General features: G+C 48.0%; 2 protein-coding genes and 1 non-coding gene across 3 annotated transcripts; 2 read left to right on the top strand and 1 right to left on the bottom strand.

The window, feature by feature from the left end:
* Nucleotides 1-2,390: 2,390 nt before the first annotated feature.
* On the top strand, nt 2,391-2,463 carry TRNAE-CUC. The gene has a single exon. It is a non-coding gene; the product is annotated as a tRNA-Glu (tRNA).
* A 164-nt stretch (nt 2,464-2,627) lies between these two features.
* Nucleotides 2,628-6,948, bottom strand: LOC123442342 (protein EXECUTER 2, chloroplastic). Its single transcript, XM_045118353.1, has 10 exons — nt 6,490-6,948; nt 6,327-6,392; nt 5,968-6,074; nt 5,788-5,869; nt 4,970-5,695; nt 4,177-4,297; nt 3,951-4,102; nt 3,769-3,843; nt 3,494-3,586; nt 2,628-3,143 (listed from the first exon to the last, which is right to left on the bottom strand). The coding sequence occupies exons 1-10, from the start codon at nt 6,859-6,861 to the stop codon at nt 3,042-3,044; spliced, it is 1,896 nt and encodes a 631-aa protein (XP_044974288.1). The 5' UTR covers nt 6,862-6,948; the 3' UTR covers nt 2,628-3,041.
* Nucleotides 6,949-13,856: 6,908 nt separating this feature from the next.
* Nucleotides 13,857-15,378, top strand: LOC123442341 (homeobox-leucine zipper protein HOX15-like). Its single transcript, XM_045118352.1, has 3 exons — nt 13,857-14,179; nt 14,313-14,392; nt 14,554-15,378. Exons 1-3 carry the CDS (start codon nt 13,889-13,891, stop codon nt 14,813-14,815), a joined length of 633 nt encoding a protein of 210 aa, XP_044974287.1. The 5' UTR covers nt 13,857-13,888; the 3' UTR covers nt 14,816-15,378.
* Nucleotides 15,379-17,763: the final 2,385 nt, after the last annotated feature.

Genomic DNA, 17,763 nt, shown 5'->3' with positions numbered 1-17,763 from the left:
CAAAAATAATTGGGTAGGATAGCTTCAATTTCCATTCAACAATTTTTTGGGTTTGCACAAGTTCACGATACAAACCGAACACCACCTACTACAGTAAGTTATTTGTCCTCTTTCAAGGACATACCATCACTACTCACGACTAAATCATCTCTCCCCTCCTCGCATGCTCTAAGATTACTTGCACATGTGTGCCTGTGCCAAAAATCCTGAGAGTTTAGAACTTATTTTCTTTCTGACGATCGAGATCATCATACTCGTATCTAACTCAATAAAATCCACTTTCTTACAAGGAAGGAGGTGATTAATCTTTGTGTGGCCAACAAAATCGTGATCATCATATCCTAAATCTGTCAACTTTAATTCGTCTTTAGAAGATCTCTTTTTTCTACAGTACGCCAATGTCTTTAAGAGGTTGTCCACCATTACGGGTATCCCTAGCTTTCGGCATACCGAAACTGACTCTAACTCTAGCAAATGGCACCCATTTGTCGTATATTCTATTTATTTATTTTTAGAGGGGGGTGAACAATTAGTTTTGTGACATAAAGAATGAGGCATGTACTTATGTTGGTTTGTGTCTTGGACCAGGGGCTTCATGTCCATGTTGAAATATCCAATCCAAAGGGCACGGCCATGCCTTTCATGAAAGCAAAATCATGCATGTAGCCAAAAAAATAATAGAAAACGCGTTTTTTTCGTTTCCGAGATGCACAGCCGTGCCCCTTGCGAAAGTAAAATCGTGCCTCTCGCGAAAAAAATAAAAAACACGTTTTTTCGTGCAAATAATTAAAGCTAAGAAAGACCGATGAAAACCAAAACGTAAAAAGAACTGGGAAAAACCAATCTAAAAGCCAAAAACGTGCGGGGGAAAATAAAAAATACAAAGGAAATCTGACAAAAACACTTAGGACGCGAATTGCGGCGGCTGAGAACGCACCAAATGACATCCGTGGGAGTGATCCGTGGGTTTCCAAAGAAGTGCTCGCTAACTAGTTGCTCTCGGCGATCAATGCTCTATGGCACGTCTGGTACAAGGGTGAAGCTTCTTAGGACGAAACTAGGCCGTGGGCCGCCCAGGATTTTTGCACTTTTATTTTAACTATGCATTGGAAGCCAGCCCAGACCACCATCTGCCCTCCACTAATTAACAGGTTTAGACGTTCAATCCAAGCCTGAAGGCTCACTCCTTGTGTGAACTGACGATCATGCATGTGTGTAGAACAACTAGGTTTGGATTGTGTAGGCTAATCGTGTGAATTTTTTGGTACTCTCCTTTCAGCTGGCCCGCTTTCATGTAGACGATCAATGCTTTATAGTTGCGTCGGAAAGGTTGTCTAGGCAGAACTATATATACTGATACACCTTGCAAGCAGTGTAATCATTCGCTTGTTTGGGTATTAATTAGTGCGAAAGTTGGGTGGCTTGTAGAAGAGATCAACATGGCAATATGGATGGATAGACCAAAAAGGAGAGAAAATCATATCTGATACATGCATCCACGGCTTAAGGGAACGTCGGTTGAGATCACTGATCCACAATTCTATCAAAAGTGAGGTCCATATTACAACCCTCAATCGTCACCAAAGTCTATGAAACAATCCTGAATTTCAAAACCATTTAAATTTCAACCCTGAACCATCAGAACCGAGCAAAATTCAACCCTTCACTTCGCAGACCCTGGTTTTGGCCCTGTTGACAACCCATCCAACAAAACCAGTTAGCTTAGCCTATGATTTTTCTCCTGCCTTGGCCAATAAAAACCTAAAACTCCATTCATTCTCTCCTCACTTGATCTAAGGTTGCATGCAAAGTGGTAGGTGCATCATGGCAGAAGAAAATAATGTGAGCTAAAGATCAATAAACCCCTCAGTCCTACAGTTCCATATTTTTTTTCGAAATGGAGGCGACGCCCCGGCCTCTGCATCGAGTGATGCATATAGCCATTTTATTAATAGCAAAATAGTCTGAAAAGAAACAAAGGATTCCCAACAATGAAAATAGCAGAAGACGAAAATTACACGACGCTCAGACCGCCGAACAACTAAGAATAACCCTCTAATATACCGGACTAAAGTCCAATCCTATTAGCATGCCTTCATCCATATCGGTTGAAGATTCCTACAGTTCCATATAAGCATCAAGAATACACTTTAATAATGCTTGATATTTATCACAACTTTCTCTACCATCTCCTTAGGACCCCAAGAAGGTTAGCACGTATCATACTTCTGAGGTGACTTTCAGGATGCATTCTTTCAGGTGATTTTTCTCTTCTTTTACCACTAGAAGCGTCAAGATTTCCAAGACTGGGCCTGATGTGTTGTGGGGTTAAAGTGAACAGTCATAACTTAAACTTTCTAAATACATTCCCATTGTAAATACGACACAAATCCGTCGTAGTCTAGGTGGTTAGGATACTCGGCTCTCACCCGAGAGACCCGGGTTCAAGTCCCGGCGACGGAATTTTTTAACCCTTCTGGTCACTCGGCTCTCACCTGCCTCAAAACAAAAAGAAAGCACACTCTAGTGCTCGCTCTTATATTTGTTTGTAAGGCATTTCTGCCAACGTTTCATTCAAATTAATGAACGAAGAAACCCACCCTCCCGCGGCAAACACACCAGCAAAATTTAGGATACAAATGGTATCAACTTTTATTTTATTTTGTAGCATCAAGGCAATACCAAAACTGGTTTCATCCAAACGAGCAAACGAAAGAAACCCGCGAAAAGGTCGCGCCCGACATGTCTATAACCACGCCCCTTGTTTGACAGCCTAAGTTTTGTTTTGTTGTAGCACGTCACATGACAGCTCAATATACCAGCCATGTTCCAAGGAACCAGGCTGCCATCTTTCTATGTATCCTCAAAAATGCCGAACCGATTGGATCCTGTGAGGAGCCAGGCTATCTCAGGAAGCTCGCTCTGTGGATGAGGATGAGGATGAGGATGACGGAGAAGCCGCGCGGAACCTACTTGGCCGGCCAGTTTGTGTCTCCATGGAATTCCCATGAGAGAACCAGCTCATATCAGCGAGATCTCGCTCACTCGGGAAGCGTAAGGCGGTCAAAGAGAACCAGGAAGCTCTGCTCAGGCACGCTGTACAGGAAACCGAGCTCTGCGCCACCAATGTGCGGGATTGCACTCTGCAAAAAGAATCGAGATGAGACGTCAAGGGCAATGTTGCTAAAGAGTTCTTAGCAAAATCATTAATGTGGGTGGATAACTTTATGACCCATTTGGACAAACTTCTGTCAGTTCAGAGATGAGCCCAAAGGTTCACAGCATAACTCTTAGACCAGATAACAGATATTCTGCGAGCTCGGTTGCTAGTGATATTCAATACTATTAGACCACATTAAAAGTTTCCAACATCGGCACAACTATTTCTGCATGCACAAACTTATACATCATGGCTATGCTTAATTATTTATTTATTTCAGTAGCAGTGCAGCTGCAGGTGCAAGAGCAACAGTGTCGGATACTTTATTTTTACCTTGCCATTGAGCACCAACAGCTCACCATCCACCCACCGCGGGTTTTTGAATCCAGGTTGCGCTATTCTCCCCTGACCTTTATAACTAGCAGTCTGAAAAAAATTAATAGATTTAGATTGAAAAATATATACTATAACAGATGCAACACATATGCTCACAAGCACTATGCTAATGTGCTTGGCTTACAAACTAAATCAGCACAGAATACATGTCATACAGGTAAACGTCCGAAACAGGCACATTTTTTATAATTAGGACAGTAAACAGGAATTACCACACCAAACTCTTCTGGGTATGCACCACGATTCTCAAGACGACTGCCCTTCGCAACCTTAGCACGGAACGTTACCTGTGACAAAAAAAATTAAAAAAAGTTAAAACACAATGCCAGCTTGTTTTCGAAGAAGCATAAAGAAAATATTTATAGAAGTATAAACCAAATGAAAAGCTGCAAACCTGTCCAGCAGGGACACTAAGATCACCAGTCAACTTAACTGCTTCAACATACTCGAAAAACTCCACGTCATCAGTACTATTCCAGTGACCGAACTTCCGACGGAGCTGTACAACTTCGGGGCCATACGGACTAAATGCTCCTACATAGAGACCTAAATGTACGCAAGGAATCCACCTGTCAGATTAAAAAAGCAGCAAGCCATCAACTTAACTGAGCAAACTTTACCATTGAATGGATCTGAGCCATTAGAGTCCGTAACAATCCGATTGAAAATGGTATTCTCAGTCAGCTTGACTCGGGCCTTGCTCAGTGTAAGCTTCAAAAGCTCCTGGACTTCTTTATTTATCTGCATTGAGGCCACCATTTATCAGTTACCCTGATTACATGAATGGGAATATGGTCTAAACTATACACCGGTGGCAATCGGACAGTTGTCACCACACATATATCCTGCTCAAAAAACAAACACAGATGTATCAAACTAGTCAAAGTTAGAATAGGTGGAACCAACTGGACAGTTTCAAGTACGGATCCGTTACCACTGCAAATAATCTCCGATAAGTCGAAACTGAGATAGCATGGGTCAGACTGTGATAGAATGGTGCAACTAGAATTAACAAGATTTTTTTTCTATTCCGGGAAAAGGAGTCAAAATCCAAAGGCCACCAGGTTGGTGGAGCCAGTGTCCAACCAGTCCCTAGGGCTTCCAAGCTTTACCATACTGGCATAGTTTTCCACCTGACCTTTTCTACAAGGGAAAGTGCACTCTAATTTTCTTACACTTCAAATGGGATGTATATAAACTGTATCAAGGACTTTGTATTTGCTAGATAAGCACATCCAGTAAATACAATGCAGAAACAAGTATAGAATGATGGAAGTGCCCTTAATGCATCAAAAACTACTGTGTAGAAGAGATTATGAGATTTCACAAAACTGGCAACAAACTCAACAGGATACCTCAGCTCACTTTCTAAGCCAGACATATACAGTACAGCTAAACTGAGGTCGTTCTTACCTTGGAGGAACTCTTGGTGGTGCCCCATAATGCCTTTGCAACATCAGAGGGCATGAGCTCTGACGCCAATTTAGCGGCCATATCCGCAACTTTCTGTTTCGCGGCCTTTGTTTCACTCAGATCCCGATCAGAACCTTTTCCAGGAATGTACAGTTCAAAGGAGTCCCTTTCCAGGGTATTTATTTCAGCAGGAACTCGAACATAAGATTTTGCTCCAGCCTCCTCTTTATTATGAACTACTCCGCTGATGAAAAGCTTTACTTCCGGCCCCTTACTCTCGTCGTTCGAGTCTGAATCTCCGTCGGAAACATCTTCCTCCTGGAATTCCTCGGCGACAGGCTCTTCCAACGAACTCTCTGACGTGCTTTTCACATCATCTTGCACCAACTCTTCTGACGAATCCGCAACTAACTCAGCTTCCTCAGGCACCTCCACGTTTATGACTTGAACTTTGAACTCGGGAATCCGGGACTTAAAAAAATTCAGAACACTTTTCAACCCTTCAACGCCACTTTCCTTGGTTCTTCCAGTATCCTGCGCTTTCTCCTCGACATCTTCATTTCCTTTTAATGTGGTATCCGTGTTTGCTTCCTCCGCAATGGCTTCAGATAAAACACTGCTGTCCGGTGAACTCTCAGTCTCTGCCTTAACTGGATCTTCGGTGGCTGTTGGTGACACGGACGACGACGCGCTTGAAGCTCCTTTTGTCGGTCGCAAGTGTACCACCTGTCTAATTTTTTTGTAAATACAAATATCACATCTGGGCATAACAGAGATTGTTTATCTTATATAAACTGCCTAAAGATATGTCAGTGCACCTTCATTGTGTACGTCTCGTCTTCGTCTCTGACGAGGAATATTTCAAATAGTGGGCTCCCTGAAGATGCAGTGATCAATTGCCTGAAAGAAACGAACATAGTTAGTAAGTATAGGTAATGGAATTATGGAGAGAATTGCTTGGTTGTAAGATATAAGCTACAAATAACGATAAGCAAAACCTTGGGCTGTAGCTCTTGGCGACGTATCTCCCGACACCAGGGGTTATCCGTACAATCCTCCCGATCGAGTCATCGGTGTCCTTGGCATATCCCACCCACCAACCTACCTGAAAAATGAAACTGGTTAGAATCAAACCCAACCACGCGTGCTGCAGGATGGCATCAAAAGGATCATCTAATGTTTACAATTTTGGCCAAATTTGGAACAGCCATATGTGCATTCTTTTGCATATAAAGATAAGGATGGAACAACAGAGGAATTGTCACTAGCCATGGATTGTTATTGCTCATATTAGAAGATGATGATTTGACTTGACAGGTCCATGATTTTAGAAGAAGAAGCAGGAGTGGGTGCTCACGAGGCTGGTTCCGGCGAGCTTGGTGAGCCTGGAGGCGTCCTGGTAGCGCTGCTCCTCGATGGCGCTCTGCAGGGGATGGATCAAAACAAGAGGTGAGGACAAACCCTAGGAATCAGGGGTCCGGAATCGGCGAGGGAGGGACGGAGGAATCGAGGAGGCAGACCTTGAGCTCGGCCATGACGCGGGAGACGGCGTCGCCGGCGGTGGCGTCGAGGAGGGCGCGCTTGAGGGCGGCGGCCTCGGCGAAGTCCTCGCCTTCGACGGCCTCCTCGAGCTGGAAGCGGAGCACGGAGGCGTAGCTCTCGGCCTGGTCCACCTCCGCGAAGTGCCGGCTCCAGCGGGTCCAGTCCCAGGCCGACGCCGCTGCCGCCGTAGGGGAGGATGAGGAGGCGGCGGTGCAGCGGCATGCCGTGGCGGAGGAGGGGCGGCGGGCGGCGGGCACGTGCGCGGCGGAGGGGGGCGGAGGCGGGCAGCGGCGCGACACCGGGAGCGGCGGGCGCGCGGCCGCCGGCGTGGCGCACGCGGCGGGGGGCATGGGGACGGACGGACGGGCCACGCGGTGGAGAGAGAGGGAGGGAGGAGGAGAGAGAGAGAGAGAGAGAGAGGATAAGGATGGCGTGATTCGATCGAGAGGCAGAGGCAGAGGCTCGGCTGGGGATCGCCGGTCGCCACCACTTGCCGCGGCCGCCGCCGGTAAAAGTTAAATCTTTTTCCTCTTTCTTATTGTCAAGGGAACTACAGTACAGTTTAGTTAAGGCCTCTTTGATTCAAAGGAATTCTGTATGATTTCTGAAAGATTAAAAAGAATTTCTACTTTGGTCCTTTGATTCATGGGTATGCTATGTGTCTGCCGACTCATCTTTTTGAAAAAACTGTCGGGTCGTCATATTTGCTGCATCGAGCAAGACCTGGTTGTAGAATTTTTTTTGCAATAACTGTGTCGTATGCAAGCATCCGCAGTGTGATCGTGCACTTCTGGTAACCAGAGAAACCAATCCTTCCCACGACTTCCTTCTTTAAGATGAAGTAGTCATTTAAGGACCGGATGTGAGGGCCGGAGAGAAAAGGGACTTTTGCCCAAGTTTCCGTCTCGAGATGCCGGCGCTTCGTCCCGAAAGTAATCTTTTGATTTTTTTTTTCTAGGTTAAAACACACCATATATGAGAAGATGGACGTTGGAGGGCCAGCAGGGGCCCCACAAGCCATCAGGGCGAGGCCAGGGGCTGGGTCGCGCCCTGTTGGCTTGTGCCCAGCTGGCAGCCCTCCTCTAGTGAATTTTTGTTCCATAAATTCTTAAATATTCCAATAATATTCTCCGTGAAATTTCAGGTCATTTGGAGTCTGGTGATTTCTCTGTCTATTCTTCCGTTTTTCGGTCCAGAATCCCAGTTTCTAGATATTTCCCTCATTGTAATGTTCCTTGCATATTCAAAGAGAAAAAAGCATGAGAATTGCATAACAATTTGGAATAATGGACAAGAACAAAGTAAAAAAGTACTCCCTCCCTCCCCAAATAAGTGTGTCAAGCTTAGTACAACTTTGTACTAGAGCTAGTACAAAGTTGAGACACTTATTTTGGGACAGAGGGGGTACAAGAAATCATGATGCAAAATGGACGTACCACCGCCAAATCTCGCTCGCCGCCTATTCTGGAGCGCTGGTAGCATTATGTCGCCGCCAAATATCGCTCGTCACCTATGCTGGAGCTCTACTAGCATCACGTCGCTGCCAAATCCGGCTCGCCACCGATGCTGGAGCGCCAGTAGCATTATGCCGCCGCCAAATCCCGCTTGCCGCCTATGCTAGAGCGATGGGGCGTTGTTTTGGTACCGACATCGGTCTTGGCCGGCTCGAGCTCAGTCCACTCCCGTTGGAGGTAAAATCGATCTAGCTCCATATCATCTTCTTACTGGTCAGGAAAAAAACAGAGGAAGAAACGCTATGTCTCGCATGTTTTCACCGAAAAAGGATTCCCCCCCGCTTTGTATTACAAAGCAACCAACCGATACAGTCAACAACAGGTGTTGGGGCGGAATTAGCACAATCACACCCAAAAGAAACGAAAGAGAAACAACAAGAGAAAAATGCCGACAACGGCGGATCGACGGAAAAGAAGACGCTTCACGACCACTGCGCCCACCGAAGATCTTCCACCAAGCTCCAAGGCTCCGAAGCACCGGTACCAATCAACACCTCCAAGAAGGACCGCGACGATGATGACGCTGCTGCCAAGGGTTTCCCCCGGTACGAGATGAGGCAAGAGGAAGGGTCGCCCCCGACGCCCTGCGGGAAGGTCCGGCGGCACCCACAGGCGTCACCGCGTCGGTGTCGGCCAGGCCGACAAGGGTTTCCCCCGATCCCAACCTTCACCTCGGATGCTCCAAAGCCTGCCACCAAACCGACCACCATCTTGCGCCACCGCGGTCATGAAGCCTCCACGCTGTCTCACCACGGCACCATGAAGTGAGGCATGCACATCGGGGAATAGGAGTCGGGACTAGAGGCCACAACACCGTCGACACGCGGGAGGGTACAACCTCCACCGTCGACAACGGTAGCCGACCGGGCACAATAGCAGGAGCATACCAGGCCCGTGGGCCCACAGGCCCGGCCGGGCTCTTCACGCCCGTAAAGCTCCCGCCATCGCGCTGCAGCAGGCGCGCCTTCGGCGTCGCCGCCCCCCGTCCGAGCTGCTCCTCCTCCTCACCACACAGACGGCGATGAAGCCACGCCGGGAGTCGGCACGCTAGGACCCAGATGGGGCCCACAGGGCCCAGATCTGGGCCGGGGGTGCGGCACCGGCCAACCTGCCTCACCACGCCGTCTCATCGCCAAGGGACAACACCACCACCTTGCGTGTCGCCGACCACTGCTGTCGGGTCGCCGGTCCGTCGTCGAGCCAAGGAGCACCGCCGCGGCCCCCATGCCCTGGGCAGGGAGCCCCGCGCGTGGGAACAGGCAGTCCCGCAGCCGCCAACACCACCTGGCCAAGCGCCGGGGGCGGCCGTCGGCGGTGGCAGGGAGAGAAGGAGGAGGAGGGAAGCCGAAGAGGGGCGGGGCTCGCGCCGACCCGGCCACCTCCCGAGGAGGCGGCCCGGGGTGGATCCGGGAGGGAGAGGGGGCAGGGGGCGGGGACGGCCGGTGGCCGGCGGCGGCGGGGGCCTAGGGAGGCTGCCGGCGGCGGCGGGGGGAGGGAGGGAACCTTAGGGAGTGGCCGACGCTTGTATGGCCTTTTCGAGTGGCTTACACCAACAAACTGAGAGATGCCTCGCATGTTTTTACCGCAGATGCATGTTGATGTTCTCCATTCATTCATTCATTATTGTTGGCTTGTGCCCAGCTGGCAGCCCTCCTATAGTGAATGATTTCGGGAGGATTAAAATTCTTAGGAAAAAAAATCTACGCTGGTGCGTATGCTACGTGTCTGCCGATTGATCTTTTTAAAAAATACGTCGGGTCACGAACTGTCATATTTGCTGCATCGAACGAGCCCTTGTTGTAGATTTTTTTACAACAACTGTGTCATATGCGAGCATCCGTAGTGTGATCGTGCACTTCTGGTAAACAGAGAAACCAATCCTTCCCACGACGTCCTTCTTCAAGACAAAGTAGTCAAAGAACCGGACGTAATGATAGAGATGGTTGAAAACATTTTGCGCATCCAAAAGCGTCGGCGGAATTTGCCAGCAAAGAGGGCATCAGGGACAAAGTAGTCGTTCATCGGTATCAAATGGCCACACGCCAGGTTGAGGTTGAGCACATGGTGACCTTGATCGATTCCTTAAAATTGAGAACATACCCTCTGCACGTTATGTCTGCAAGCATCGCCTACATCATCGCCATCTCATTCATGTAGTCCTCCTCGTCGGACGACTCGACGTAGTGGTTGTAGATGTACTCTATATTTGAATCCATTGCTTCAAAGAAGAAGGGGCACAAAATTTTAGCTTGGGCAATTCACTGAACAGTTGTTGGACATGGTGAGTATCGTAGAAGCGGATGGTAGTTGCACGGCGGTTGGGGGAGATGTGTGAAACGACGTCGAATGAGAAGCGATGTCGAGTCTGGGAGTACTGGTGGAGGTGACAGACTCGTTGAGTTCCGGCAGGGGTGTAGCGTGATGGCCGGTGTGATGGAGCCATAACGAATGCGAAAGAAAAATACCGAAGGAGAAAAAATGGAAGGATGGAGGCGCGGGGTCTCAAGGGGTTTTGGGTGGGGCGGGGAGTTTCGGAGTCGTGTGTGGGGTGTTGGGTGGACTCCTTAAGAGCAGCTCTAGCACGCCCCGCAAAAGACGTGAACCCGCAAAATTCCGGCGAGTATGCAGGTTCGACCCATTTTTCCCGCCAGAACAGAGCCCGCATACTCGCTCGGCTCGTAAAAGAATTTGTCACGGCCCGCAAAACGGACGCCCCGGCCACTATATCTACGGTTCCGCGGTGCATTTGCGGGTCGAAACCCTATCCCCCGCCGCCGCCGAGCCACGCAATTCCCCACCCCCGTTCTCCACATTTCTCGCCGCCGGCGACCACCTTCCGCCTCCAGTCGCCATGTGGGGCCGCATGTGGAGCTCCGGACGCGGCTCCGGCTGCATATCCGGCGGCGACAGCTACCCCGAGCGCGAGCGGCGCGTCCGCTCGGACGCCGCGAGGAAGCGCGGGGCGAAGAGGTGGACCAATCGCGTCCTCTCGCCACCGCCGAGCTTCCTCGTCCGGGAGACGGAGGAGTACGACCGTCTGCACGGCCGTACGCCGTCCTCGGCTGCGGGCTCGTCCTCCGCGGCAAGAGCTTCTTCCTACGCCGGGAGCTCCTCCTCTTCCGGCGCGTGCCTTCTCCCCGTGAAGAGGCAATGGTCGGAGGAGTCGGAGGATGTCGAGTTCGTCCCCGTCAAGGAGGAGCCCGAGGAGCTCGCCGTCGCGGAGTCGTCGGACCGGAGGACTTCGTCGCCGACGTGGACGCGGTTGCGGACGCCATTGCCGAGCGGAGCGTGCACGAGGAGGCGGAACGCCGGCGCCACGACGAGGAGATCGAAGACCTCCAGTGGCGGCAGGCGGTCGAGGCCAACCTCACCGCCAAGGCGAAGGACGACGAGTGGCGGCGCATTCGCGAGGAGCAGAGGGCGAAGTACATCGATCTCTGCAGCTCCGGCGAGGAGGATTGAGCTCCTCGGAGGCGTCGTCCATGGCCGGGAGCTCGCCGCCATGAGATCCCCACCCCCCTAGTACTAGTACTAGTACTGATGGAGTATGTAGTATGAACTAGTGTTTGCAGTGCTTGATCATGTAAAATATATGTAGTATGTAGTATAAACTTCCCGCGAAACTATATTTTCAAATTATGCAGTTTCAACTATGGTTTCTATTCGGCCGAGCTAATTTTCGACCCGCAAACGAGATCTTTGTGAAACTGCAAACGCGTTTTGCGGGTCGAGATTTTGCGGGAAATGCTAGAGTTGCTCTAAAGCCACAATCTGCCTCGCATTCACCAGATAAAAGTACGTCTGGACTATTTCACGGACCAATAGATTCGCGCTGGATGACACAATATGTATAGACGGTGCAGTCCGAACGATTGTGGCGATTAGATGTCCTTATTATTCTCATGTTTCCTTCACTTCTCATTTATGAAATAAAAGTACATTGTAAAAGTAAATTGTAGACTCTATTTATCCCTGCCGTGTGGTGCTTGTGTCGTGTGTCACCGGTGTGTGGGTCCACGCACACATTCAACACGTCGTGGCCGGCCCAACACGTCGCACTGACACGTGGACCCATGCTCGCCGCCGCTTTGTGAGTCCGACTGTTGTTTCTCCAAGCCCCGCCGACGCCGCAACCCTCCCCTTTCCTTGTTGTTTGTCCCCATGGCAGATAGTGGGTGCCTCCCTCCATCTGGCCGTCGTCTCGCCTCCTTTCTCGAGCGCCACTAGCAATATGCCACTGTCATGCATCTTTCAGATGCAGAGACCGGAGGGTCATCCTCCTTTAAAAAAAAAAAATCGCGCTCGCTGCTTGTGCTGAAGCGCCACTAAAATTATGCGCCCCCCAGATCTCACTCGCCGCCTGTGCTGGAGCGCCACTAGCATTATGCCGTCGCCAAATCTCGCTCGCCGCCTGGGGCTCTATTAGCATTATGCCGCCGTGAAATCCCGCTCGCCGCCTGTGCTGGAGCGCCACTAATTTTATGCCGCCGCCAAATCCTGCTCGCCGCCGGTGCTGGAGCGCCAGTAGCATTATGCCGTCGCCAAATCTCGCTCGCCGCCTGTGCTGGAGCGCCACTAATTTTATGCCGCTGCCAAATCCCGCTCGCCGCCGGTGCTGGAGCGCCAGTAGCATTATGCCGTCGCCAAATCTCGCTCGCCGCCTGTGCTGAAGCTCTAGTAGCAATATGCCGCCGTCAAATCCCGCTCGCCACCGGTGCTGGAGCGCCACTAGCATTATGCCGCCGCCAAATCCCGCTTGGCGCCTGTGCTAGAGCGGTAGGGCGTTGTTTTTGCACCGACATCGGTCTTAGCCGGCTCGAGCTCAGTCCACTCCCGTTGGAGGTAAAATCGATCTAGCTCCATATCATCTACTTACTGGTCAGGAAAAAAACAGAGGAAGAAACGCTATGCCTCGCATGTTTTTACCGCAGATCATGCTGATGTTCTCCATTCATTCATTCATTCATTCACTATTGCTTTGTACATAGACATAAATTAATACTGAATCAACCTGACATGACAAGAGTGTTTAACCTGCAGTGCAAGCTCGGGAAGGAGATTTCTATGATGTGTACGTATACTCAGGAATCCGGATAAAATTTCACAACAAATAAACAAGCTAAACATACTACCCCACGATATTATTGATATACGGCTCTCTGTCATGCCTGGTACAGATGGTGTGTACACTACTCACTCCCTACCACGTACGCGACGTCGATGCTCCTAAGATCAGAATTGTGTGTTACAGATAGGAGCATGTACATGATCATCATCATCATCAGAAGAAGAAGGAGGAGGAGGAGGAGGAGAACCAGCTGGTTCGTGATAAGTTTGCAATGATGGATCGAAAGGTGGGCATTTACTGCGTTATCAGTCAAATATTGTCGTCTGGTGTTCCATTAGTGTCTATATCATCTATAACCCTTTTTCTAGTAGTGCGTTAGACAAGCAAAGAAGCAATTATGCCAAAAAGGCAAGCAAAAAAAAAGTGAAAAAATGTCTTTTCTACACAAGGAAAAGACACTTGTATCGAAAAGGTAATTAGAAAAGACAAGCAGAAGTGAGAAAAAGTGATTTGTATACAACAAAAATGCACTTGCATGCCATTGAAACCCGACAGCTGATGATTTTTTTTGTCCTGCAGCAAACTATAGATAGACTTAACCACTTGCTCATCCTGAGTGAGGCACACCTGCTGAAAAAATAAATAAGATATCCAAACCTGCTGAATGCTCGCTCATAAGAGTGATCGAAGTCAGTCTCCTCATCCTTCTTCTCTTCTCTCGCTGTCTACACAAACACATCCATCATCAGTTGATCCTCTTTCTTGCATATACACCACAAGCTTGCTAGCCTAGCCATGTACATGGTGCAGGAAGAGGCCGGCGCCCTAGCCTTGGGTCTCTCCCTCGGCTCCGGCGCCGGGCACCACCCACTTGAGCAAAAAGAAGCAGCGACGCTGGAGCCGTACCTGTCCCTGAGCCTGGCCGGCGCCGGCGCCGGCGCGGTGAAGAAGGAGGTGGAGAGGGCTCTGGTCTACTGCTCGACGGACGACCAGGTCGAGGGGTACAACCGGAAGAAGCTGAGGCTCACCAAGGAGCAGACGGCGCTCCTCGAGGATCACTTCAAGGAGCAGAGCACCCTCAGCCATGCAAGTGTTCCTAAATATAAGTCTCAGCACCGCATACACATACACTTTTTTTACATGATTGATATTTTGTTCTAAACCTGGTTGTTTATGGTAATTGATTTTCTGATCTCGAACTTCTTGATAATTTGAGCAGAAGCAAAAGTCATCTTTGGCAAGGCAGCTCAACCTGAGGCCAAGGCAGGTCGAGGTTTGGTTCCAAAACAGAAGAGCCAGGTTAGATAGCAATTACATCAACCAATTTATCCGTAATAAATACAAGACATTTTGGCAGCTCAATTTAAACCGCCAAAACGTCTTATATATTTAGGGACAGAGGTGGTTGTATTCATGAATGTGGATGCATGATGGTTAATTTGTGAATTAATTGGTTGCAGGATGAAGCTGAAGCAAACGGAGGTGGACTGCGAGCTGCTCAAGCGCTGCTGCGAGACGCTCACGGAGGAGAACCGCCGCCTCCACCGTGAGCTCCAGCACCTCCGCGCCCTGCACCACCACCACCCAACCGCCGCTTTCTTCATTCCATCCACCGCCACAGCCTCCGTTTGCCCTTCATGCGCCGGCGCACCACCGGTCCACGCCGCCGATCGCCCTGCCACCAAACGCAGCTTCTTCGCCACCAAATCCGCAGCCTGCTAGCCACAACTCCATGCATACAAAACATACACCCATGGTTTTAGTTAAGCATTCATTTATCATTACTTCATCATCATCACATCGATTAGTTGTTGTATATAGATATTCATTTCATCCCATCCCCTTAGTTTGGTTAGCTTCGGGTTTTTCGCAGGTTAATCAAAGGAGGATGGATGGAGTAGCATGCATTTTTTTTAATTTTATTAGAAAATGGAAGCTCTTTTATATCCCGGGCCTCTCCACCAAAGATGCATACACATGCATTCATTTAGGAAAATGATTTAATTAATTATGGTGTATAAGTTGTTGCTGTGTAGATAGCAAACCTAGGTTTGGTTATTTCCGAGTCACTGGTGAATTTTATTACCAGGAGATGATCATCGAGTATGATGTCGATGATGTGACATGGTGTCACCTTATACATCCTGGTTTGTTCGGATGTATAATTGATTGTATGTATTCTTAATCATCATGTGGTGTAATATCAATTTGTTTCTGATGGTATACATGTATGTATTGACTTATTTAAGAAACTGTATATACGTGTGCTCGAGACTTGAACACCATTTTTGTTTGTGCCGTAAGAGTTGTGGTTGAAGTTATCTCTTCTTGGTACCGTTGCAATTCTTATCAGATGTCTCGGAGATGGCGAGATTATATCATCTATTTGTTGTTTCATAGCTAGCTGAAACAATTATCAAAGTTAGTGACATGATTCAACTAACCAGAGTTTGACTTCAAGCGTAAATTTGTGATGTATAATAGATGCTTGTGTTCTTATTCATCATGTGGTGTAATACCAATTTGTTTCTGACGACATACATGTACGTAATGACTTGTTTAAGAAATTATATGCACATGCTCGAGACTTTAACTGCATTTCCTTTGTACCGTAGGAGTTGTGGTTGAAGTTATATCTTCTCCGTATCGTTCCAGTTCTTGTGAGATGTCGGTGAGATTGTACCTTATATTTGTTGTTTCATAACTGAAACAGCGATCAAATTCAACAACGAGGATTCACGTAAACGTAATTTTATTTCGACCGTGAACTATAGGTAGGTCTGGTACTATTAAGCAATGTTTTTTAAGATGTTATAATCAGTGCTTCCTGAGACGACACAAATGATGTGATGGAGCGGATTAAGATGAGGCATGAACTAGGCGTGACATGCATGGTGAGGTTGGGTGGTGGGTGGTTTGTGAGGCATGCATGGGCTGTATGCAGCCAGCTGGCCAGGTAGGGGATGGACACACACACACACAATCAACCAAGCAAGCAATGATCTTTCTGTTGGACACAATCACACCATTCCGATTGCTGCCTCCCAATCTTTTGGCAGCCACTTCCTCATGACCCCGTCGCACACGGCAGGCATAATGTGGACTATGCATGGCATCCGTATCATGATACAAGTAGTCATCCCGATTTTGTGATTCGCCGCATGCATGCATGCGTATAATATGCACCCCAAGATATTCTGCAAATTTTCACTGGACAATAAAATTATCTTGCTCCTTTTTGTTTTCATTTTGTATTCCTGTTGCGGTTTTATGTTTGTTTGCTTGGCCGGGTGTAAAACTAGCTAGTTTGATTTTCCAGTTATAGATAAACATCACCATGCATGTTTTCCCCTTTGTTGTCGGAGTGGATGCTCTTCCCCATGATCGACGGCCTCACATCGGTAGCTCATCCTTGATTCTTCAACTTGATGATGCACACCGATAACACGTACGGTCTGCATACCTCTTCGAGGAAAGAGTTGCCATCGTTCGTGGCAAACGCCAAGATCGAGCAACCCAATGTGGATTTGGAATGCGTACCCACCCATGCACCGGTGGTGGCTGCAACTAAACTGCACACCCTAGATACTAGTAGTTCCTTCTGATTTGCAACACTCTGGCGCCCTAGCTGCTGCTTTCCCTGGAGTTTGGATGGCAACGAGAGCTGATGTGGCCGGGCATCACAGTCGCCGGGTGGGGTGTGTGCTCTGACGATCTATATGGAAGAGATCTGAGTGAAAGCCTTACCCATCCGTTGGCCGCGGCCGACACTCCTCTTGTCAAGCTCCAATGACATGTGAAAGAGAAGCTCTTATATATATAAAAAAAGGCCTCAAGTTTCCTCCAATGGTTGTATCGGCCTAAGCTTCCCCACTATCTCATGATACCTCACATAGGTCTTTGAGATTTTGCATGAATTATTTGACATATGGGGCCCTGGTCCAGGAATATTCAACATATAGCTGTGTATTTTCGGATGTAATATTAAATTTATCATAATTTTTAGAAAATCTACTCAACAGCATAGCAGTCTCCATCTAGTAATGCTTGTGAAGATTGATTGCTAGCTACATGTTTTGTCAATGTTGATGATTAAGTTGTCTTGATGAGAAAAATACACACTTTTTTGTCTTGGAATTAATCGGCCATGTACGTTCTTATGTGTGTGTGTGTGAAGACATTAGTTCATGCAACAATCAGGCCACATTGTTGAAATGCAAGTTTGATCCATAAACCTATTAAATGGAACTTCTTTTGCATACAACACTTAAGAGATGATGCATTAATAGTAGTCGCTAAAAATTTATCATCTCTAAGGAGAACATATGCCAAGAGACAACGCATTAGGATGTACTATTAAAAAGCAAGCTTGATTGATAAATCTGAAGATGACATACTGTATGGTCTTCCCATGTTTTTTTTAATTTTAATAAATAACACATTCGAAAAGAACATATTGTTTTTTTAGATCAAGAGAATGCATAGGATCGTATTGAACCCCAACATCGAGGGATAAAGATGTGAATTGAAAGGATGGAGATGAACCTTGATAAAAGAGAAGACACCATAATAGGGATCATAATATACACCATGATGAGGACTGACACCATGACCATGACCGAAAAAAAGAGCGTCACCATGCATGTTACCATGATTCACAGATTGTGAGT

This window comes from Hordeum vulgare, chromosome 3H (genome assembly GCF_904849725.1).
Source record: "Hordeum vulgare subsp. vulgare chromosome 3H, MorexV3_pseudomolecules_assembly, whole genome shotgun sequence".
Classification (NCBI taxonomy): domain Eukaryota; kingdom Viridiplantae; phylum Streptophyta; class Magnoliopsida; order Poales; family Poaceae; genus Hordeum; species Hordeum vulgare.
This window is presented reverse-complemented; position numbering and strand designations above follow the sequence as displayed.